Source organism: Mobula birostris, chromosome 4, assembly GCF_030028105.1.
Source record: "Mobula birostris isolate sMobBir1 chromosome 4, sMobBir1.hap1, whole genome shotgun sequence".
In the NCBI taxonomy this organism is placed as follows: domain Eukaryota; kingdom Metazoa; phylum Chordata; class Chondrichthyes; order Myliobatiformes; family Myliobatidae; genus Mobula; species Mobula birostris.
Window position 1 is genome coordinate 110,219,728 of NC_092373.1, and position 23,920 is coordinate 110,243,647.

Here is a 23,920-nt window from a genome sequence, read left to right on the forward strand (position 1 = left end):
GATACAAAAATGTCTGAAAGCACATACCACTAGGCCTAAGGACAGCACCTACCCTGCTGTTATAAGACTATTGAATGATTGCCTAGTTCGATAAGATGGACTGGATCTCACAATCTACCTCATTATGATCTTCCTGCACTTCAGTTTCTCTGCAGCTGTTACACTTTATTCTGCATTGTTACTGCTTTACCTCAATGCACTATGTAATTCTTCAGATATGTGTGAAGAGTATGCGAGACAATAGTAAACCAGTTCTAGTTCCAGAAAGCTATATTTATTAAGCTGTTTTCTTCCAGTCTCCATTTGGTATGCAGGCTGAATATGCTCATCCATTGGAGACAATTATCCTTGGAGCAGGCTTTTTCATTGGAATCATGATCTTCTGTAACCATGTAATGCTGCTGTGGGCTTGGGTTGCTGTCCGCCTTCTCGAAACGATTGATGTTCATAGGTAAGTTTAAACATATGCTGTATTTATATATAATGTCAGTTTGCTACTGCTTGATTAACCAGTATACGTGATATAAGTTCAAGTTTATTGTCATTCAACCATACTAATGTGGGGGGGGGAGACTAATCCTTTTGCTGCTGTTTTGCAAAGGGTGGGGCTTTGGGGCTTCGATGCTTCTGTCATTCTATGGGGTTTCATGGATGTTTGTGAAGAGTACAAATTTCAGGTTGTAATCTGTATATGTTCTCTGATATTAAATGAACCTTTGATATGTATGCAGGTCTTGGTGATTTGGGGAAAAAAAAGCTTAAGACAAACATTTGCACCATTTGCTGAACCCACATAGGCCGCTGCCTCTAAGCATGATGGCACCTTACTGAATTATTTATTAATCAAGATAGCAAGTTATTATCTCTTATTTCAAGCAAAACTTTTTATTACTGTGACCCATAAGTCCTTAATGTCAAAGCCTCCTCTGCTAACATTTTTCACAACTCTATTCTTCCTTCACTTGAATTGTTTCTTGCTCTTCTTAATCTTAAACATGTGTACTGTAATTTGAATGATGACCACTGAGCTATTCAGCTTTGTGATATTGGGATTGAAGTTATTTACAATGAAATCATATTATTATTAGCAATGCAAGTAAATGTAAACATGTCAAACCACTGACTTGACCCAGAGCTTCCAATTTGTGACTATGCGATAGTAAAGCAAGTACACTTTCAATGAAGTAGAAAAGCCACTTTATTTCAGTAGACATTTTTTGTCATTCATGTCAAACATAAGGAAGGATCTTTGCTTGTATAGATCTATTTTAATGAGTTATCTTGCCTACAGGTTTCATTTAATCTGCAATTGTTTTAAAGAATAAAAGCCAGTTTGCCCGTATAAACATTTTTGCACCTAATTTCCTCCATGTTCCTCACTTCCCTCATTGCAACAAATTTCTTGATTTTAGTCATGTTTCTTTGTGTATACTCTGGAATTCCATAGAAATTTCTTCTAACCTAAACTCTAAATGTGAATTTTGTGAAGATGCCACTGATAAGACACAGCGATACTTTACAGGCATCAAGCAAAACTAATAACAATTCTACCAATTATAATATTTGGTGAACAGGACTCTCGAGAATACAGGTGTAGCCATGGTGGCCATTGCTGGGGCAGACACTGGACCAGACAGAAGCAGTGGGGCTTGGGTCAGGGAGTGGATAATGAACTGATGTTTGGCTGATTTAAGTGACGAGCCAGATTAAAACAATTAAGGCATCGAGGCCAAGGGCGGAGGACGGACTGGTGTTCAGCTCACTACTTTGTGAGGCTTTACTTACCTCAGCACTGAACTGGCTTTGTAGCTAGGGCCTAGGGCACTGAACTGGCTACATGGCTGAGGACCTGCTTTTGGGGTCTCAGCAGTTCATGACCCGTGGATTGTTGGCTTGCCTTTTTTTTGTTGTTTGTACAGTTTGATCTTTTTCACACATTGAATGAGTGGTGTGGGTTTTTTTCATGAATTCTATTGCATCTCTTTGTTTTGTGGCTGCCTGCAAGATGAATCTCAAGATTGTGTATGGTATTCATTCTTTGATGGAGGCATCCGTCAGTCTTGTGAGACAATGGATCTGCGCCTGGAAAGTCTTCACTCTCCAGGGCGCAGGCCTGGGCAAGGTTGTATGGAAGAGCGGCAGTTGCCTATGCTGCAAGTCTCCCCTCTCCATGACACCAATGTTGTCCAAGGGAAGGGCATTAGGACCCATACAGCGAGGACTTCCGGTAGAGCTCATGGAATGAAGTCGTGTTCTTGACTCTCTCCATTACCTCTGAGTTTTTCTTCTTATGATCAGCTATATTTTAATTAACCATTAAGGCACCGACTTTTACAATATTTTGAAATAAGTTGGGCTCTTTGATAATCGGATGCTTTTAAGGTCTGCTATGTCTAAGAATGGAAAAAACGGGAAGGACGGCAAAACCTCCGGTTAGACCGAAAGGTACCGATTTTCCTCCAGCTGAACCACCGGTGACTTTGAAAGCTATATCGGATCTAATTCAAAGGGAAATTTCAACCTCTATTACGGAGCTGATTCGTGCGGAAATTTCAATTAATTTCCAGAAAATTGCCGATTCAATCGATAAGATTCAAACATCTATTACGGAACATCAGTCGGCTATATCTGACCTTCAAAAATCCACGCAACAAAATGAACTTAAGATGGAGAAAATTGAAGAAACAATTAATGTAATGAAGAAGAAACTTGACTTTTTGACTTTTAAAAACTCTGACTTAGAAACCAGAACGCGACGGCAGAATCTTCGAATGATCGGGGTGCGTGAAGCTGTCGAATCTGATAACCCTATGAAGTATTTTTCTCAACTTTTAAAAGATGCATTTCCTACTGTATTTCCTGACCAACCACCGTTATTGGATCGTGTTCACAGAGTTCCATCATACTCGTCTAAGTCAGATAAACTTCGACATGTCATCTTACGTTTTCATTACGTTCAAGACAAGGAGAAACTGTTTCGTTTCGTTCGATCTAAAGGTTACATTGATTTTTTGGATTCGTGGAGGATTTCAGTAAACCAATTCGGGATCAACGGGTTCGTTACAGATCTGTGATGTCCGAACTCTACAAGATGGATTTAAAACCAGCGCTGCTTTACCCAGCACGTCTAAGGATTCGTACGTCGGATGGAGCCCTCCGTTTTTTTGAATCTCCATCAGATGCCCAGAGTTATCTGGATCAATTTTCACCTTCAACATCTTAATCATAATTTTTAACTATCTCCGTTTGATCGGAGGTTGTGAATCTGTTGGCCTTAATTTTTTTTTGCCTTATATGGGCAGAAAAGTTTATTTTTGATTAATTAATATGGTTGCTAAACTTTCTTTCTATCTGCGTCATTCCTTTCTTTTTCCCGGGGATTCTGGGTGGTTATTCCCTCAGCGTCATTCTACGTATTTCCTTTGTGGCCTTAAATGTTGTAGTTTTTAAATCTACTTTTTTTTGTAGGTTTTCATAACTAGTTTATGTTAATAATTTTATTTTTGTTTTGTTTATTCATAGGGTCTGGGGTTTGTTGCGGTTTTTTTTATATTTTCTGGCTTTTTCTCTGTTATATTAAGTGTTTGTTTTAATTGACTTCTTTTATTCTTTTACTGTTTTATAACTAGCTGATCTTTTTTATATTTACACTTTTTTTAGGGAGTGTCTATCGGAAGTCATGGGGGTAGTTTTAGTGCTTGCTTCTTTCTGGCTGGTCTGTTTTAGATTTAGCCTTGGGGTCATGGGGTGGGGGGTGGGGGAGGGGCTTCACGTTTTAGTTTCTTTCTTCTTGGGCTATGTACATTATTGAAGTATTGGTTGCGTTCTCCTTCCCGGTATCTCTTATTTGTTCTGTTCCCTTTCCGGGTTCGTGGTTCGAGCCTATTACCAATCCTCCTTGTTGCGGGTTGACTTTAGGGTTTATGGAGTCTATTATTAATTTTGTCTCCTGGAATACTAATGGTCTTAACCATCCTATTAAAAGGAAAAAAGTTTTTAAAGTGTTCCGGAGACTTAAAGCACAAATTTTATTTTTACAAGACACCCATGTGCGGAGGGAGGACAGACTACATTTTTTTTAATTCTGGAAGGAACAACTGTTCCATTCGAACTCTAACGCTAAGATTCGAGGCGTCTCTATTTTTATAGACTCCTCAGTTACTTTTATACAACAAGATATTATTTCCGATCCAAATGGTAGATTTCTACTGGTTAGTGGTCTACTATTTAATAAAAAGGTAGTTTTGGTTAATGTTTATGCTCCCAATATGGACTGCCCGGAATTTTATAAATCATTATTTAATCAGTTCCCGAATTTGAATGAGTTTTCATTGATCTGGGGCGGAGATCTTAATACCTGTTTATCTCCAGCTTTGGACCGCTCGGCTCCTCTACGGACCTTACCTAATAAATCTGCAACTTTGATTAATTCATTCCTCTCTGATTCTGGGTCGACGGACATTTGGCGTTTTCTGCATCCTCAGGAAAAAGATTTTTCTTTTTTTTCACATGTTCACCATTCCTATTCAAGAATTGATTATTTCTTTATTGACTCTCGTCTTATTTCTTCAGTGATTAAATGTGATTATGACTATAACCATTTCGGATCATGTTCCATTTAAGCTTTCTATTAAAATTCAGGCCAATACACAAAATAATAGACAATAGCGTTTTAATTCGCTGTTGCTTCAGGACTCGGACTTTGTTAACTTTATGAATGAACAGATTGATCTTTTTTTTACAATCAACTATACAGAGGATATTTCTGTGAACATTCTTTAGGATACTTTTAAAGCTTATATTCGTGGTCAGATTATCTCGTATTCTGCTGCTTTGAGGAAGAAGCTGAAGCAGGAGGAGTTGGTAATTGTGGACAAGATTAAGGAAATTGATAAGAAATATGTTACAGCTCCCCCTGAGGAGTTATATAAACAAAGAACTGAACTTCAAATGGAACACAGTTTATTACTTTCGTCTTCGATTGTAAACCAATTAAAGAAAACAAGAAGTGAATTTTATGTACACAGTGACAAAATTGGCAAACTGTTGGCTAACCAATTGAAGTCTAATTATGCTAAATCTCAAATTAATCAGATTTATAATCAAAATGACCGACTGATACTTGATCATGCGGGGATTAATCAAACTTTCTTTGATTTTTATTCTTCCTTACATCAATCAGAGTCTCCTCGAGACTCTAAATATATGAATGATTTTTTAGATAACCTAGACTTCCCTGAGATTTCACAGGATATGTCTTCTATGCTAGATAATCCCATTACCACTGATGAGATTAAGAATGTTATTTCCTCTATGAACCTGGGGAAAGCTCCTGGCCCTGATGGGTTTACCGTAGAACTTTATAAATGTTTTGCACCTTCATTAATCCCTTGGCTCTGTAGGGTTTTTGAGGCTTCATTAAAACTTGGTAAACTTCCCGAATCTTTCAATAGAGCGTCAATCTCTCTAATATTAAAGAAGGATAAAGATCCTGCTCAATGTGCATCTTATAGACCAGTATCTTTATTAAATGTTGACTCTAAAATTTTTTCAAAGTTCTTAGCAAACAGATTAGAAAAAGTACTTCCTTTTATTATTTCGGAAGACCAAACGGGTTTTATTAAAGGTCGTTACTCTTTTTATAACATTAGCAAACTGTTAAATATTGTTTATACCCCCTCACAAAATGTTCCTGTGTTATCTCTTTAGATGCTGGGAAAGCTTTTGATAGAGTAGAATGGCCTTACTTATTTAAGGTGCTTGAAATGTTTAATTTTAGCTCGAAATTTATATCCTGGATCAAACTGTTATATCATTCTCCAGTGGCCTCGGTCCGTAGTAACTCTCTAAGTTCACTTTTTTTCCTTCTTTTTCGAGGTACTCGACAAGGTTGTCCTCTTAGTCCTTTATTATTTGATATTGCATTAGAACCTCTTGCAATTGCCATTCGAGAATCTCCAAATATTACTGGGATAACTCGGGGCTTAAAGTCCCATAAAATATCACTCTATGCTGATGACTTACTTTTATATATTTCTAATCCTCAAAAATCCATCCCTGCTGTTTTAGAGTTATTAGCACAATTTAGTCTCTTTTCAGGTTATAAATTAAATCTTAGTAAGAGTGAACTTTTCCCGATTAATAAACAACTTCCCTTATATCATAACTTTCTGTTTAAATTGATTAATAATTATTTTTCATATCTTGGGATTAAAATTACTTGTAAACACAAAGATTTATTTAAGATTAACTTTTTACCCTTAATTGACCATATTATTCAACTTTCATCTAAATGGTTTCCTTTATATTTAACTTTGATTGGTCGTATTAATGCAGTTAAGATGTTTTTTCTGCCAAAATTTCTATATATATTTCGGGCATTACCGATTTTTGTTCCAAAATCTTTTTTTGATAAAGTTGACTCAAAAATTTCTTCATTTATTTGGCAAAATAAAAACCCAAGACTGGGTAAAATACATTTACAGAAAGCTAAGAGAGATGGAGGTTTAGCATTACCTAACTTTAGATTCTATTATTGGGCAATCAATATTCGACATATGAAATTTTGGTTACTTGATCAGGATATACTATCCATTCCTAAATGGGTAGTATTGGAATTACAATCTGTTCAGGGCTATACACTTGGCTCTATTTTAGGTTCCTCTCTTCCTTTTGATTTGAAACGCATTAAACAGGTATCTAACCCAATAGTTAAATATACCTTACGTATTTGGTTCCAATTCAGAAAATTTTTTGATCTCAACCAATTTGGGCTAGCGATTTCTACTTTAGGTAACATATTTTTTCCTCCCTCTTTTACGGATCGTGCTTTTCAAACTTGGAAGACTAAGGGTATTTCACGGTTTTTGGATTTATTTTTAGATGGTTCCCTTATGTCTTTTGAACAATTATCTAATAAATATAATTTATCAAGAAAACATTTTTTTAGGTATCTACAAGTTAGAAATTTCCCAAGTACTATACTTCCTTCTTTTCCAATGCTTCCTCCTACATACATTTTAGATACTATAATTAACCTTAATCCATGTCAGAAAGGTGCATCGGCTATGATTTATAATATTATTATGAAACTTAGGAAAGCTCCATTTGATAAGATTAGGGTAGACTGGGAACAGGAATTGGGGTCTATCATTTCCGTGGACGACTGAGGGCAGATTTTACAATTAGTCAATACTTACTCTATCTGTGCTAAACATTCCCTAATTCAATTTAAAGTTGTTCATAGAGCACATATGTCCAAAGATAAATTAGCTCGCTTTTGTTCTCATATTAATCCTTTTTGTGATAGATGTCTGGGGCAGATAGCCTCTTTAACTCATATGTTTTGGTCTTGTCCTACTCTGGAAACTTTTTGGAGAGACATTTTTAATATTGAATATAGATATCTCTCCTCACCCTATTACTGCTATCTTTGGACTACCTAAAATTTCCAGTAATCTTTCTCCTTCAGCCCGTAGAATGATTGCATTTCTTACTTTAATGGCGAAAGGATGTATCTTACAACATTGGAAAGAGCTTAACGCTCCAACCACCTTTTTTTGGTTTTCTCAGACGATATTATGCTTGAATTTGGAGAAAATTAGAAGCAATCTTTATGATTCCTCACTTAAATTTGAACAGACCTGGAGATCTTTTATTCAATATTTTCATTTAATGTAATTTTTTTTCCTTCTCTTTTTTGCTCCATATTTATATACCCTTCTTGTTTTTTTTTTACTGTTTTTAATGGAGGTCGGGTTTGAGGACGTGATTTTAAGTTCTTTAACTCTACTTGGTTCCAGGTTAGCCCATTGCTTTGCTTTGCTTTTAGTTTAGTTGCACGGTGGGGTTTTTTTGGGGGTTTTTTTTCCTTTTCTCTATTGATATTTATATATATATATATATAAAAATTAGTATACTATTATGTTACCTTAGTATGTTATGTTTAAATTACATTGTTTGTATCACTTTTTTTTCTGTATTAATATCTCCTGTAATTTTATTATATTCTAACAGTGTATTAGTGCCTATATGGCTTATCCTTTTGTATACTTATTCAATAAAAAGATTTAAAAAGAAAAGAAAGGACCCATACAGCTTGGCACCAGTGTCGCCGCAGAGCACTGTGTGATTAAGTGCCTTGCTCAAGGACACAACACGCTGCCTGGGCTGGGGCTCGAACTCACGACCTTCAGATCGCTAGTTGAATGCCTTAACCACTTGGCCACGTACCCACACGCATTCTTTGATAATAAATGTACTTCGAACATTTCGAGATTCGAGATCCTTCTGTTAGGAGGAGGAAAATCCTGCAGCATTTTCAGAATTGTGTATGCTTTCATTCACGTCACCTGTCATTCTTCTGAAACTCCAGGTCCATTCCATTCAATGGTAGCCATAAAACGGCTTCCCTATATCAGAAATCTATCTTGAATCATTGTTGGGATGCTTCTAGGACAAAGATAATCCCTTCGTAATGAAAAGGACTGAAATTGTTGGTGTGTAAACGTGGTTGAAACGTGAGTTCCTTACTTTGGCACCATCTCTTTCCAATTTGCATGTTGCACCTGCATATTTTCTGTTGCCCAGATCCTTTTTCTTTGTCATTAACTTATTTTATTCTCCCTAAAACAAAAAATGGACAACTTCACATTTCCGCACCTTATTCTCCATTGGCCTTATTGTTGACCAATCATGTAAGGAAGCGTTCCAAAGTACTGAGCTGCCAGTCATAGTCATAGTCATACTTTATTAATCCCGGGAGAAATTGGTTTTCATTACAGTTGCTCCATAAATAATAAATAGTAATAGAACCATAAATAGTTAAATAGTAATATGTAATTATGCCAGTAAATTATGAAATAAGTCCAGGACCAGCCTTTTGGCTCAGGGTGTCTGACCCTCCAAGGGAGGAGTTGTAAAGTTTGATGGCCACAGGCAGGAATGACTTCCTATGACGCTTTGTGTTGCATCTCGGAGGAATGAGTCTCTGGCTGAATGTACTCCTGTGCCCACCCAGTACATTATGTAGTGGATGGGAGACATTGACCAAGATGGCATGCAACTTAGACAGCATCCTCTTCTCAGACACCACCGTGAGAGAGTCCAGTTCCATCCCCACAACATCACTGGCCTTACGAATGAGTTTGTTGATTCTGTTGGTGTCTGCCACCCTCAGCCTGCTGCCCCAGCACACAACAGCAAGCATAATAGCACTGGCCGCCACAGACTCATAGAACATCCTCAGCATCATCCGGCAGATGTTAAAGGACCTCAGTCTCCTCAGGAAATAGAGACAGCTCTGACCCTTCTTGTAGACAGCCTCAGTGTTCTTTGACCAGTCCAGTTTATTGTCAATTCGTATCCCCAGGTACTTGTAATCCTCCACCATGTCCACACTGACCCCCTGGATGGAAACAGGGGTCACCGGTACCTTAGCTCTCCTCAGGTCTACCACCAGCTCCTTACTCTTTTTCACATTAAGCTGTAGATAATTCTGCTCACATCATGTGACAAAGTTTCCTACCATAGCCCTGTACTCAGCCTCATCTCCCTTGCTGATGAATCCAACTATGGCAGAGTCATCTGAAAACTTCTGAAGATGACAAGACTCTGTGCAGTAGTTGAAGTCCGAGGTGTAAATGGTGAAGAGAAAGGGAGACAAGACAGTCCCCTGTGGAGCCCCAGTGCTGCTGATCACTCTGTCGGACACACAGTGTTGCAAGCACATGTACTGTGGTCTGCCAGTCAGGTAATCAAGAATCCATGACACCAGGGAAGCATCCACCTGCATCGCTGTCAGCTGCTCCCCCAGCAGAGCAGGGCGGATGGTGTTGAACGCACTGGAGAAGTCAAAAAACATGACCCTCACAGTGCTCGCTGGCTGTCCAGGTGGGCGTAGACACGGTTCAGCAGGTAGACGATGGCATCCTCAACTCCTAGTCGGGGCTGGTAGGCGAACTGGAGGGGATCTAAGTGTGGCCTGACCATAGGCCGGAGCAGCTCCAGAACAAGTCTCTCCAGGGTCTTCATGATGTGGGAGGTCAATGCCACCGGTCTGTAGTCATTGAGGCCGCTGGGGTGCGGCATCTTCGGCACAGGGACGAGGCAGGACATCTTCCACAGTACAGGAACCCTCTGGAGCCTCAGGCTCAGGTTGAATACATGGCGAAGTACTCCACATAGCTGAGGGGCACAGGCCTGCCCATCCTTCAACAGTGTTTCAGTAATATCACAATCCCTTGTGCCGATCCATTCCCCGAGTTCATCTCCCTTTCCTGCCAGGCTTCTTGCATTAAAACAAATGCAATTTTACCTGTTGGTCATGTCCTGCCCTGCCTATTGGACTTGTTCGCTCTAACCTCCATATTTCCTTCAACGTCCTTGTCCGTCACATTTAACTTTGGGTTCCACCCCACCCCCACCACTACCACCACCACCAGACTAGTTTAAACGCTCCTGAGTAGTTTTAGCAAATCTTCCTGCCAGGATATTTGCTCCCTCTCCAGTTCAGGTGCAACCCATCTACCCAAATGGGTACGCGTTACCTCTGACTTAGAAGAGATCCCAGTGATCCAAGAACCTGAATCCCTCCTTTGTACCAGCTTTACAGCCATGCAGTCAAATGTCTTGTCCTTCTATTCCTACCGTCTGGAGGGGAAAGTGAATAATCCAGTTTTCACAACTTTTTTACCTTCTGCCTTGCTGGCTGTATTTACTCTGTTTGATTTCATTGCTGTGCTCTGCCTATGTTGTCAATGTGCACAATGATGTCTGGCTGCTCCCCCTCCTCTTTGAGAATATTCTGCAACTGCTCAGGCATTTTTAATCCTGGCAGCCGGGAGGCTTGTTCTCGGCTACAGAATCTCCTGTTAGCCCCTCCATCAAGATTCCCATACCCGGAGCTCTCTTAGACTCTATCTTCTTTTGCTGTTCATCCGAGCCAGATGTACAGATTTAAGACTGTAAGACATAGGAGCAGAATTAGGAAATCTGACCCATCGAGTGTGCTCTGCCATTCAATCATGGCTGATCCTTTTGTCCCCCTCCTCAACCCCAGTTCCCAGTCTTCATCCCGTAACCTTTGATACCATGTCCACTCAAGAACCTATCAGTCTCTGCCTTAAGTACACCCAACGACCTGACCTGCACAGCTGCATCTGGCAACAAATTCACCACCCTCTGGCTAAAATAATTTCTCCTCATCTCTGTTTTGAAAGGGCGCCCCCCTATCCTGAGACTGTGTTCTCTTGTCCTAGACTCTCCCACCATGGGAAACATCCTTTCCACATCTACTCTGCCTAGACCTTTCAATATTCAAAAGGTTTCAATGAGATCCCCCCTCATCCTTCTGAATTCCAGCGAGTACAGACCCAGAGCCATCAAACATTCCTCGTATAGTAACCCTTTCATTCCTGGAATCATCCTTGTGAACATCCTCTGGACCCTCTCCAATGCCAGCACATCTTTTCTAAGATGAGGGGCCCAAAACTGTTCATAATACTCAAGGTGAGGCCTCACCAGTGCCTTATAAAGCCTCAGCATCACATCCTTGCTCTTGTATTCTAGACCTCTTGAAATGAATGCTAACATAGCATTTGCCTTCCTCAGCACTGACTCTACCTGCAAGTTAACTGCACAAGGACTCCCAAGTCTCCTTGCATCGCAGACTTCTGGATTTTCTCCCTGTTTAGAAAATAGTCTGCATATTTATTTCTACTACCAAAGTGCATGACCATGCATTTTCCAACATTGTGTTTCATTTGCCACTTTCTTGCCCATTCTCCTAATCTGTCTAAGTCCTTCTGCATCCTATCTGTTTCCTCAACACTACCTCCCCTTCTACCAATCTTTGTATCATCTGCAAACTTGGCAACAAAGCTATCTATTTCATCATTTAAATCATTGAAATACAACATAAAAAGAAGTGGTCCCAACACCGATCCCTGCGGAACACCACTGGTCACTGGCAGCCAACCAGAAAAGGATCTTTTTATTCCCACTCACTGCCTCCTACCATTCAACCAATGCCCTAACCGTGTCAGTAACTTTCCTGTAATACCACGGGCTCTTAACTTAGTAAGCATCCTCATGTGTGACACCTTGTCAAAGGCCTCCTGATAGTCCAAATATACAACGTCACTGCATCCCCTTTATCCGTCCTACTTGTAATCTCCGCAAAGAATTCCAACAGGTTCGTCAGGCAGGATTTTCCCTGAAGGAAACCATGCTGACTTTGTACTATCTTGTCCTGTGTCACTAAGTACTCTATCTACACCAGGTGCTGCATCACATCATAATTAAATTAAGACTTCCTGATTCCTAGAATCAAACCATTTCTTAATAAAGGCTATTTATCCTCCTACACACACGCCTCACTGATGTATTGGCTTTAAGCAAATGATAAAGCAAACGAGCACATCCAAATCTGTTTAAGCATCAACAGTGTGCAAACTTCTACAAAATGAATACACTCCACGTTGCTGTTACGCTGACTAAAATAGATGACCTACCACATTTTTTCTGTATTACATTCCATCTAACATTTTATTGACCACTCTCCCACTTGTTCTGACTTCTTGAGTTCTCTACATGCTCCTGTGTATTCACAACACCACTTGGTTTAGTATCTTCAGCAGACTTGGAAATATAACGTTTTAACCCTTGGCCAAATTATTCATATAGATTATGAAAAACCAGGGCTTGAGATCCTTGGAGCATAGGAGAATGAGGGGAGATTTGATAGAGGTTTACAAAATTATGAGGGGTATGGACAGAGTAAATGTGAATAGACTCTTTCCACTTAGATTAGGAGCGATAAATACGAGAGGACATGACTTTAGGGTGAAAGGGGAAAGGTTTAGGGGAAACATTAGGGGGAACTTCTTCACTCAGAGAGTGGTGGGAGTGTGGAACGAGCTGCCATCTGAAGTGGTAAATGCGGGCTCACTCTTAAGTTTTAAGAATAAATTGGATAGATACATGAATGGGAGAGGTCTGGAGGGTTATGGGCTGGCTGCAGGTCAATGGGACTAGCGGAATAAGGTTTCGGCACAGACCAGAAAGGCCGAATGGCCTGTTTTCTGTGCTGTAGTGTTCTATAGTTCTATGCCTGTTTTACCCTATAATTCACAGCTGCTTACCTGAAATTGGTTACCCGTCTAGTGACCAAATTTCAATTCCATGTCAGTATATTCAAAGCACATTTATCATCAAAGAATGTATAAATTAAACACCTTGAAATTAGTACACTTATAGGCAGCCATAAAGCAAGGAACTCGAATAACCCAATTAAAAAAAAAAACCACAAACATTAAGCATTCCGAACCAGACCAAGTCTCAGATCCGCTGCTGAAGCAGTCCCAGGCTGCGCCTCAGTCCTCACACCAGCGGGGATATTGCCTAAAATTCTCTGTGTTCTGCATGGGATCAGACTGTAAACACAGTGTATTAATACTTCTGTCATATCTATTTTATTAGTTATGGTATTAAACAAATTGGTCCTTTTTCGACTGAGCAAAGACAATATAGATCTGTCTCTCATCATGAATAATATGTATTATTTCCTGCATGATACTTGTTGTTACTTCTGTCATTATAATTTCCAGGATATTCCTTAACACCAGGGTTAGGATCTCAGTGTATTCTTTCCCCTTTTACCCTAAAGCGTGGGCTCATATTTGCCACCCGGCAAACTACAGAAACAGTTTCAGAACTTGGAAGGGTGATAACCAGAGGATTGACAATTGCTCACCATGGTTCAAATATACAGGGTGTTCTTTATTAGGTGTTTGGGATTTATCATCCTTCAAGCTCATCTACTTCTCTAATATTTCCAGTATTTTTTTTAACTAGTGTCTGTTTATTTCAGCTCCTAATCTATATTCTGTAATATATCTGTGGAAGTCGAATCCAGATAAACTCACTTGGAGACCGTATAAGTATAAACACTTCATTCAAAGCCTCTGGGGCACTTCGGTTAGCCGCTCAAACAGGAACAGTCTGTGACTGTTCCTGCTCGGTCCACCAACTAACTGGCTGTTCCTCTTACAGAATAGATATAGTTGCTCAGATACCCCCACACAGGACAGGCCAGAGCCGGTCTTATCTATGTGCATGACAGTATAGAGAGACAAGGACCTTGTCCAACTACAAGAAGAAATATTGCTCAGCATTGAATAGCAAGAATAGCACATCTGTTGAACGTCAGCGGTTTCTTGCAGAAAAACAGGCTGCTATGTTTAACGGACCGTGTTAACCCTTTACATATTTTATCATTCCCTCCTTTTGATAATTTCACCATCAACAGAGCAGTAATTTTTACGGAGAAAGCGACTGAGTACAGCATTGAGTTGTCAGGGGGTAGAGACAGCGTACGACAGTAATTATAACAATGATAAGTACAACTATTAGGCCATAATGCAATATTATGCCCCACATGTTACTGAACAGGCCTTCAAACGACCACTATCTAGACCTCTCTGTAAACCCGTGTAAATCCTGCCCCACTTTCTTGATGTTGTCAGTCTCCTTGGCAATGTGCTCGAAGAGGGACGTAATGTTAGTAGCCCCATCAGGGATATAGGTGCAGCATTCCATGTCAGTGATAGCACAGGTTTCCCCCTTTCTCAGCTAGGATAAAATCTAAGCCATACGATTCTGTAGGACTGTTTGTCGAATGGCTAACATTTCCGTGGTCACCTCAGCCACCTGAGTCTGGGTGCCTAACAGAGCGCTGGCAGTTTCATTTGCCAATTCCTCCAGGGCAGCTGCCAGCTTAATGATTTCTCGGGAGTTCCTAGCCGTGCCATAAGATGGGAAGGCAATCATCCAGAGCCTCTCTGATTCTGTGATTCCCTATCTCTGCCAGTGGGGGTGATCCCGCAGCTCGGGCACTGCCCTCAGGTTGGGGAGTAGGTAAGCTAGATAACAGCACCCACTCCATTTGTTCTGGGGCGGCTGTGGGTCCCACCTGTTGGCCGCTTCCCCGGGTAGCCACAAGTGGGCTTTATCCCCACAAACCCAATAGGTGCCATTTAAAGGCCGAGGGAGAGCCAGCCATTAACATTGTAATTATAGATGCTGCAAGTGCTGTTCCCCAGGAACAGTTTCCCTTGGCGGCTGCAGTGACAAGTTGTATTTGTCACCCGGGTGTGGGGCACACGTAAGTGTGGCCAAGAGGCTTCGGGGAGGAGGTCATATTCAACAGAGACCTGAGGTACCACCCTTCAAAACACTGATATTTGCAGTCGCACAGGGTCCCCTTGCAATTCTGGACTTCACTACCCCGGGTGTTATAGAACATAGAAAATAGAATAGTACAGCACAGTACAGGCCCTTCGGCCCACATTGTTGTGCCGACCCTCAAACCCTGCCTCCCATATAACCCCCCACCTTAAATTCCTCCATATACCTGTCTAGTAGTCTCTTAAACTTCACTAGTTTATCTGCCTCCACCACTGACTCAGGCAGTGCATTCCACACACCAACCACTCTCTGAGTAAAAAACCTTCCTCTAATATCCCCCTTGAACTTCTCACCCCTTACCTTAAAGCCATGTTCCCTTGTATTGAGCCCTGGGGAAGAGGCGCTGGCTGTCCACTCTATCTATTCCTCTTAATATCTTGTACACCTCTATCATGTCTCCTCTCATTCTCTTTCTCTCCAAAGAGTAAAGCCCTAGCTCCCTTAATCTCTGATCATAATGCATACTCTCTAAACCAGGCAGCATCCTGGTAAATCTCCGCTGTACCCTTTCCAATGCTTCCACATCCTTCCTATAGTGAGGTGACCAGAACTGGACACAGTACTCCAAGTGTGGCCTAACCAGAGTTTTATAGAGCTGCAACATTACTCCGTGACTTTTAAACTCTATCCCTGAACTTATGAAGGCTAACACCCCACAAGCTTTCTTAACTACCCTATCTACCTGTGAGGCAACTTTTAGGGATCTGTGGACATGTAACCCCAGATCCCTCTGCTCCTCCACACTACCAAGTATCCTGCCATTTACTTTGTACTCTGCCTTGGAGTTTGTCCTTCCTAAGTGTACCACCTCACACTTCTCCTGGTTGAACTCCATCTGCCACTTCTCAGCCCACTTCTGCATCCTATCAATGTCTCTCTGCAATCTTTGACAATCCTCTACACTATCCACAACACCACCAACCTTTGTGTTGTCTGCAAACTTGCCAACCCACCCTCCTACCCCCACATCCAGGTCGTTAATAAAAATCACAAAAAGTAGAGGTCCCAGAACCGATCCTTGAGGGACACCACTAGTCACAATTCTCTAATCCGAATGTACTCCCTCCACCATGGCCCTCTGCTTTCTGCAGGCAAGCCAATTAAGTTATTAGAGCATCCCCAAGCAGAGAGTTCCTCGCTAGAATTGAGGGGGATCACTGACAACTGTAGTCTTTTCATGCAAGGGTACTTGCGCATATATCCAACATTCCCCTGCTTCTTAAAGTTTAGCATAGTTTTAGCAAAGGGACAAGAAAGTATTATGGGCAAAATCGGACGGTAGGGGATGTTTTGGCCACGGCACTTGGGGAATTACTCCGTGTGTGTGCCTTGGGGAAAAGATGGTTCTAGCCTGCGGGGAGCTGCCACGTCTTCGGTGGCCACTGCTCCCACCCTTATGTATGACTCTAGTTGACTGGAAGCCCCTAAAAAGAAGGCAAAAGACAACGGCCCAGTATATGGTAAAGTCCGTAATAGGCTACTTAGTCTGTAATTTTTTACAGTCAGTACAATGTATCCACCACGGTTGTCCTTTTAACTTGACTGCTGTGGGCGCAGTGAACAGTACTTGGAATGGTCCTTTCCACCATTGTCCTAGTTTGCCGTGGCTCCAGTTCTTAATTAGTACCTGGTCCCCACGTTCGATGCTGGGGTAGTCGCCTTCTCTTTTTGTTTCGTCTTTGTCCTTGTATGCCTGATGCACCTGTGAATGTAAGGCTCGGAGAATCTTAGTTAGGTAGCCCGTTTATATCAAATGTGGGAGGCCATGCAGAAACCCATGGGGGCTTCCGGAAGATGATTTCAGCTGGTGACAATCCCGTTTTTTTTTCGGGGGGTAGCCCTCATATGGAATAATGCTAAGGGCAATACCTCTAACTAATTAAGCCCTGCTTCCTCCATAAGTTTTTGCCAATTTGGTTTTTAATGTACTTTTTGCCCTCTCCACTATACCTGCAGCCTGGGGATGGTGAGAGCAATGGAACTGTTTGATGGGTAAAGGCATTGCAGATTTCCTCATTTATCTTGGCTACAAAATGGAGACCATTATCTGAGCTCAGTATTTCTGGTAGCCCATACTGGGGATCACTTCTCGCAACAGTATTTTAGCTGCTGTCAGGGCTGGATTAATCGTGGCAGGGATTGCCTCAATCCATTTACTAAACACATCTATGATCACTAAGCAATATTTGTAACAATGCACTCTAGGTAGTTCAATAAAATCAATTTGCAAACATGAAAAGGGGCCTCCAGGTAGGGGAGTGGCACCCGACACACAGGGTGTCCCCTTTCCCACATTGTTCTTACGACATATTAAACATGCTTTTGCCCTCTTTGCTGCCAATTGCTGCAATTTCGGATGCCATCATGTTTGCAGCAAACTGTTTACCCTTCCCTCCTTTCTGAGGTGAGTACAAGTATGAATATAAATCAAGTAGGATTGGTAGAAATTGGGTAGGGACGCAGACCTGTCCCGCAGGGGTGTACCAGAGGCCCGTCATGGGACTCTCCTTACAGCTCATCTGTGACCATAGTCTGCGTTCCTCCTCAGGGGCGTCCCCCTGGAATGTACGTATGGCTTGCATGTCTGGCATACCCGTGCTGTCTGAGAGGGCAAGGGGTTTCGGTGGGGCCCCGGTGGGACTATAATTTCGAGTGTCTCGGCTGCGGCTTTGGCAGCCTCATCAGTCATGGCGTTACCCCGTTGGACATATTCATGCTTAACTGCAACTCCCTTTGACGCGGGTCTGGACACTGTGCTGGGATCCCAGTAGTGAACTCTGGTCCGTCACATCTGATTATGGTCATTATCTGGTCAGTCCATATTGTTGGTCTTAATCATCGTGGTTAACTTAAAAGGGAGACACTGGAGCAGCAGTGCATTAAATTGAGGGGAAGTATCCCCATTATTGAAGATCTGGTCCCCTGCACAAGACCCGTAGCATGACACAAAAGTGCTCCCACCAATCCGTTCCGGACTCCCTGGGTTTTGGTTTACATTCTAGTACTTTGGTGATATTTACAGTCTGTTGCAGTGCCTCTTCCAAGCCCTGGATTATCCGGTTGGTCTGTTCTTCCTCGTTTAATACCCCTTCCCTCAACTCTTGGTATACCGGTATCCCAGTTCTGCCTTCCATTTCCGTCCTTCGTCTGCAGATGATATCCTGCAACAAGGTCCGAAAAGATCCTGGGGGGTAGTGTTATACATCTGAATTGTGCTCTGCACATAATGTGTGAAAAGCGCCGGTTTCTCCTTTCTCTCAGGGCCTGATTCTTTTTATCATCATCATCTGTGTGGCTTCCATGGGGCATAGACAGGGATAACTGCTGGTTGATTTGCTTACCCATCCTGCGATAAGGCATCAACTGGGTAGGTTACTGTCTCTGAAGTTTGGGCGGGGGACTTTTCTTGGGCACTGAGCTTATCCGTTCTTCAGTATCACCTCGCGGGATGGTTGGATATAGGGGCTGTGTCCTCCCCTTCTCCCTTTGTTTCACCCTTTCTCCCATGGTGTCAGAGAATCCTGGAGAATTTTCAGGTCCCATGGCTAGTACAGTGGTGGGGGTCTTGTTACTAGCCAATCCTCATCAAACAGGATCGGTAAGCCAGACATATTCCCAGGATCCTGTATTTCATTCCCTATTTGTCCCTACGTTTGTTGCTTTTGGCCTTCGGCTTTATCCTTTTCTGCCTTAACCTCCATCTGGCGTTTCTCCTCCTCTCTTTTTCGTCTGCCTTCTACCCATTCGCATTCCGCTTTAAGGGTCTCCCAGGTTTTAGGCTCTCCATCTAACCTACATACTTCTATCCCTCTATCAAATGCATTATTTCACCAACTTGCCAATAGCAACTCATTCCATTTCTTATCTGCCTTTTCTTTCCGTTCCTTGATCAAGGTTTTGCATTTATTACGAATGATCTTTTTCTAAACCATTTTTACGGCTTGGTCACAACTTGTCACATCCCAAGTCCTTCCTTATGGCCACACTTTGTCCCCCAACTTCTTACGTAACATACCACTTAAAACACATAAATCTCTCTCTTTATCATGAACCAACTCATACTTTTTGCCTGGTGAAGTTCCTCTACTGTTTTTAATCACACGGTAGGTCTTGTCCCATGTTTTTGTCTTTTTACCAGGCATGATGTCTGCTGCTCAATTCTCCTGGTTTCTTTACCAGACCTTGATTCTTACCTGACTTTAATTTTTACCCGATACCTGCGCATGGTATCTACTGTTCATTTACCCAACATCTGTGAGCTGTCCAATTTTCAGATAATTGTCCTACCTTATATGAGTCTCTCGGCAGATTCGATCTGGGTCCCGTCAAGGTCCTGTGTTGAGATCCAGGCGAGAGGCAAAGTCTCACACCGGTATCATCGGGAGCGACAAAGACAATTCGTCTTTGCGGGCTCGATCGGTCCCTGTAGATAGGATGTTCGGTCTGTCGTTTATTCAACCTGCTTCTGTGTCACAGCCCCTACGTTGGTACCCTGCTCGCAGCACCAAATGTGGAAGTTGAATCCGGATAAACTCACTCGGAGACCGTATAAGTATAAACCCTTTATTCAAAGCCTCTGGGGCACTTCAGTTAGTCGCTCAAATAGGAACAGTCTGTGACAGGTAAAGACAGTCACAGGTAATTGTTTAATTCTTGTGCCATTTCTTTAATCGCCAATAAAAACTCTCATTACAAAGATCTGTCATTGGGCCTAATACTTGCCCTTGCTAGTCTTTTCAAGGTTCAAAGTAAATTTATTATCACCATGTACAATCCTGAGTTTCATTTTCTTGTGGGCATACTCAACTAATTTATAGAATAATAACCATAACAGAATCAATGAAAGTCCACTCAGCTCAGGCGTTTGACCAGAGTACAGTAGACAACAAGCTGTGTAAATAGAAAGAATAATAGTAGTAAATAAATATGCAATAAATATTGAGAACTTGCGATGATGTGTCCTTGTAAGTGAATTTTTTGCTAGTGGGGGCATTTCAATAATGGGGCAAATGAAGTTGAGTGAAGTTATCAGCTTTGGTTCAAGAGCCTGATGGTTGAGGGGTGATAACTGTTCCTGAACCTGATGGTGTGGGTCCTGAGGCTCCTGTACCTTCTTCCTGAAGGCAGCAGTGAGAAAAGACCATGTCCTGGGTGGTGAGGATCCCCGATGATGGGTACTGCTTTCCTGTGACAGCATTTCATGTTGATGTGTTCAATGGCTGGGAGGGCTTTAGCTGTGATGTACTGGGCCAAATCCATTACTTTTGTAGGATTTTCTGTACAGGGGTATTGGTATTTCCACACCAGCCAGTCAATATACTCTCCATCACACACCTGCAGAAGTTTGTCAACATTTTAGATGTCATGTTGAATACCGGTAAACTGCTAAGGCAGTAGAGGTGCTGCTCTGCGTTTTCATAATTATACTTGCGTGCTGGGCCCATGATAATAACACCGAGGAATTTAAAGTTGCTAGCCCTCTCCACCTTTGATTCTCTGACGAGGACTGGCTTGTGGCCCTCTGCTTTCTTCTGAGGCCAACACTCAGCTGCTTGGTCTTGCTGACATGAAGTAAGAGGTGGTTGGTGTGGCAGCACTCAGGCTGATTTTGAATCTCCCTGTTACCTGCTGATTCATCTCCACCTTTGATTCGGCCTACGGCAGTGATGTCGACAGCAAACTTGAATATGGCATTGGAGCTGTGCTCAGGCACACAGTCGTAAGTGTAAAGTGAGTAGAGCAGGGGGCTGAGCACACAGCCTTGTGCTGCATCTGTGCTGATGGAGATTGTGGAGGTGTTGTCAATCAGAACTAGCTGGGATCTGCAAGAGAGGAAATCCTGGATCCAGTTGCACAAAGTGATATTGAGGCCAAGGTCTTAGAGTTATTGATTAGTTTGAGGGGATGATGTTATTGAATGCTGAAGTGTGGTTGATAAAAAAAAATCCTGCTCCATTTAGCAAACTTCTAAAAGCTCTGCAGTCTATTAAATATTTACCAGTATTCTCTCATATTCTGTCTTGACTTTCTTTATCAACTCTTGACCCTCCTTTGCTGAGTTCTAAACTGCTCACTATTCTGTTTCCAACAAATTTATTTAGTTAATTCTGTTTATTTAATACTTACTTTTAATTTGTCTGCTCAGCCACAGATGAATCACTTTTATTTTTCAGAGTTTGTGTCCGAAAGGAATATTTTTCCTGCTATTTTAACTGCTAATCATTGTTCATCCATTATCACATGCTTCAGTGTGTTCTCCCAGTTAATCATAGCAACTCTGCTGAACGTAAAACCCCGGCTTTGCGCTGAACCACATCAATTTCAAACCCACTGTAAACTTCCAAAAGTCCCCTTGACAACAAGATTACCAATCAATCCTTTTTCATTGCACAAAACAAGATCCTTAATACCCTTTTTCCTACTTGCAAGTGGTTAAGGCATTGGACTAGCGACCTGAAGGTCGTGAGTTCGAGCCCCAGCCGAGGCAGCGTGTTGTGCAAGGCACTTAATCACACATTGCTCTGCGATGACACCGATGCCAAGCTGTATGGGTCCTAATGCCCTTCCCTTGGACATTGGTCTCATGGAGAGGGGAGACTTGCAGCACGGGCAACTGCTGGTCTTCCATACAACCTTGCCCAGGCCTGCGCCCTGGAGAGTGAAGACTTCCAGATCCATGGTTTCGCAAGACTAATGAAGTTGGTTCCCCAATGTGTCATGATATAAAAACTACCTTATTACATAAAATTGATGACTCTCTGTGTAGGCCTCCTACTGTTCCTGTATTTGCCCTTTCACATGCATAACTTGAGGAAGACTTGAAGCTTCCTTGATAACTTTTTATTCTTTCAGATTTAAATAATTACAGTGATAGCAGTCCAGCTGCTGGAAATAGGAAACAAAAACAGAAAATGCCAGAATTGCTTATCAAATTTAAAAAGTATCTGAGAAGAGAGAAGTGAATATTTCAGTTAATATATTTAGTTAATATATTCTGTACCACTCTTATGTAGTGTTATTTTAATATGTTACTTTTTTAAATTTTCAGTGGTTATGACATCCCTATAAATCCTTTGCATCTGATCCCCTTTTATGCTGGAGCCCGTTTTCACGATTTTCACCACATGAACTTTGTTGGCAACTATGCTTCAATTTTCACTTACTGGGACAAAGTTTTTGGCACTGATTCGCAGTTCAACGCTTACAACACAAAGGTGGCAAACAAAGGAGAGCCTGAAGATAAGAAAAGACAATGACATCTGCCAATGTGTAACTCATTGTTCAGCAATTTCTTTTCAAATTCCCATTTTCGTTCAGAAGTATTTATAACCATTGTTGGAAAATGAAAAATTTTGCAAGTGAAACTCTGAGGAATGTAATGCCTTAGACATCCACCAAGGTTTCATTAAGCCCACTTTGACCATGCAAGGCATTAGATAAGTAGTGCTGGAACCTTTGCTGCACTATATTTCCAATTTGTATCCCTTGTGTATCTCCAGAAGTCTTTGGAGAAGGGGACATATAAATTCCACTTCCTGAGGTCCAAAGAGTTGAATTCTTTGTACTTTAATCGCTGCTATTGTTTTGCAACAAGTTTATTAAAAAAGCACATTAGTAAGTTTAAAATGCTACTCTGACCAGTTATTTGAGCTAATGAATTGTGCATAGCATTTTTGTGCATTGATTACTCCTCATCTCAATGGCATCATGCACCTTGCTGTATCCAAAACTGTACTTCAATTTTAAATCAGCAGTTGTATTATCTTGGACCATAACTAATCATCACTGTTAGATGTGAATGCAGTGGAAAAGAATGTGTCTTAAACTGATCACATTTGCTCATCCTATTTTTATTGGGATTGTTGTCTTCTTCGTTAGATGTATAATTTATCCATATTATCTTTTATTTTAATGATAAAACCAGAATACATTGATGTCCTGAGGTTGTATCACTGGGATTTGCAATTGACGTGTGCTTTCCTCATTTTGTGTCCAGTAGTTTAATTGGGATTGGGGTGGATACATGAATTGTTACAAAAACTTGTCACATTCAGCTTTTATTATCTAAAAATTTGAATTTTGTTGATTGAATCTTGCAGATTTTCTTTATAAATATTTATAAAAATTGATTTATTATTTGAAGCTCTAGATTGTTTAGTATTATATTTTGTGGTCCTTAGATTAATTTTTGAACTGGGATACTTTGAAAAGTCTGTCTGTATTTGATGTGTATTTAATTTTCAATAAAGTCTTTTATCCATGCAACCTTGACAGGTTTAAAGCAATGGTAAACCAGAATGAATAACCAAAGGAATTCCTTATCACTTTGTGTACAGGGCATGTATGGACTTGTTAATCACTGGTACTTCCTAAATTGCAATATTCTATTGCTATGCAGTAGATTGGTAATAAACATGTGATTTAATTTTGAAACACAAACTCAGGCAGCTGGGATCAAGTGAATCCCTGGAGGTGTGCGGAAGATGCAGGACTACACTTAAGAAGGAAATCGGGAGGACAAAAAAAGGGCATGAGATAGCTGTGACAGAGACAATAAAGATATACAAAGGTTTTATAAGTATATTCAGGGAAAAAGAATAGGGCTCCTCAAAGACTGAACTGGGCTTTCAAATGTGGAGCCACAGGAGACTGGTGAGCAGAGCCGCATGCTAGG

At 41.3% G+C, this 23,920-nt stretch overlaps 1 protein-coding gene across 1 annotated transcript in view; it reads left to right on the top strand.

The window, feature by feature from the left end:
* The window catches only part of msmo1 (methylsterol monooxygenase 1), a 34,661-nt gene extending 11,137 nt beyond the window's left edge, over window positions 1-23,524 (top strand). The window contains exons 4-5 of the mRNA XM_072254683.1: window positions 297-451; window positions 22,295-23,524. Coding sequence (XP_072110784.1) covers window positions 297-451; window positions 22,295-22,502 — 363 coding nt within the window. The 3' untranslated portion in view covers window positions 22,503-23,524. The remainder of the gene's footprint in view (window positions 1-296; window positions 452-22,294) is intronic.
* Window positions 23,525-23,920: the final 396 nt, after the last annotated feature.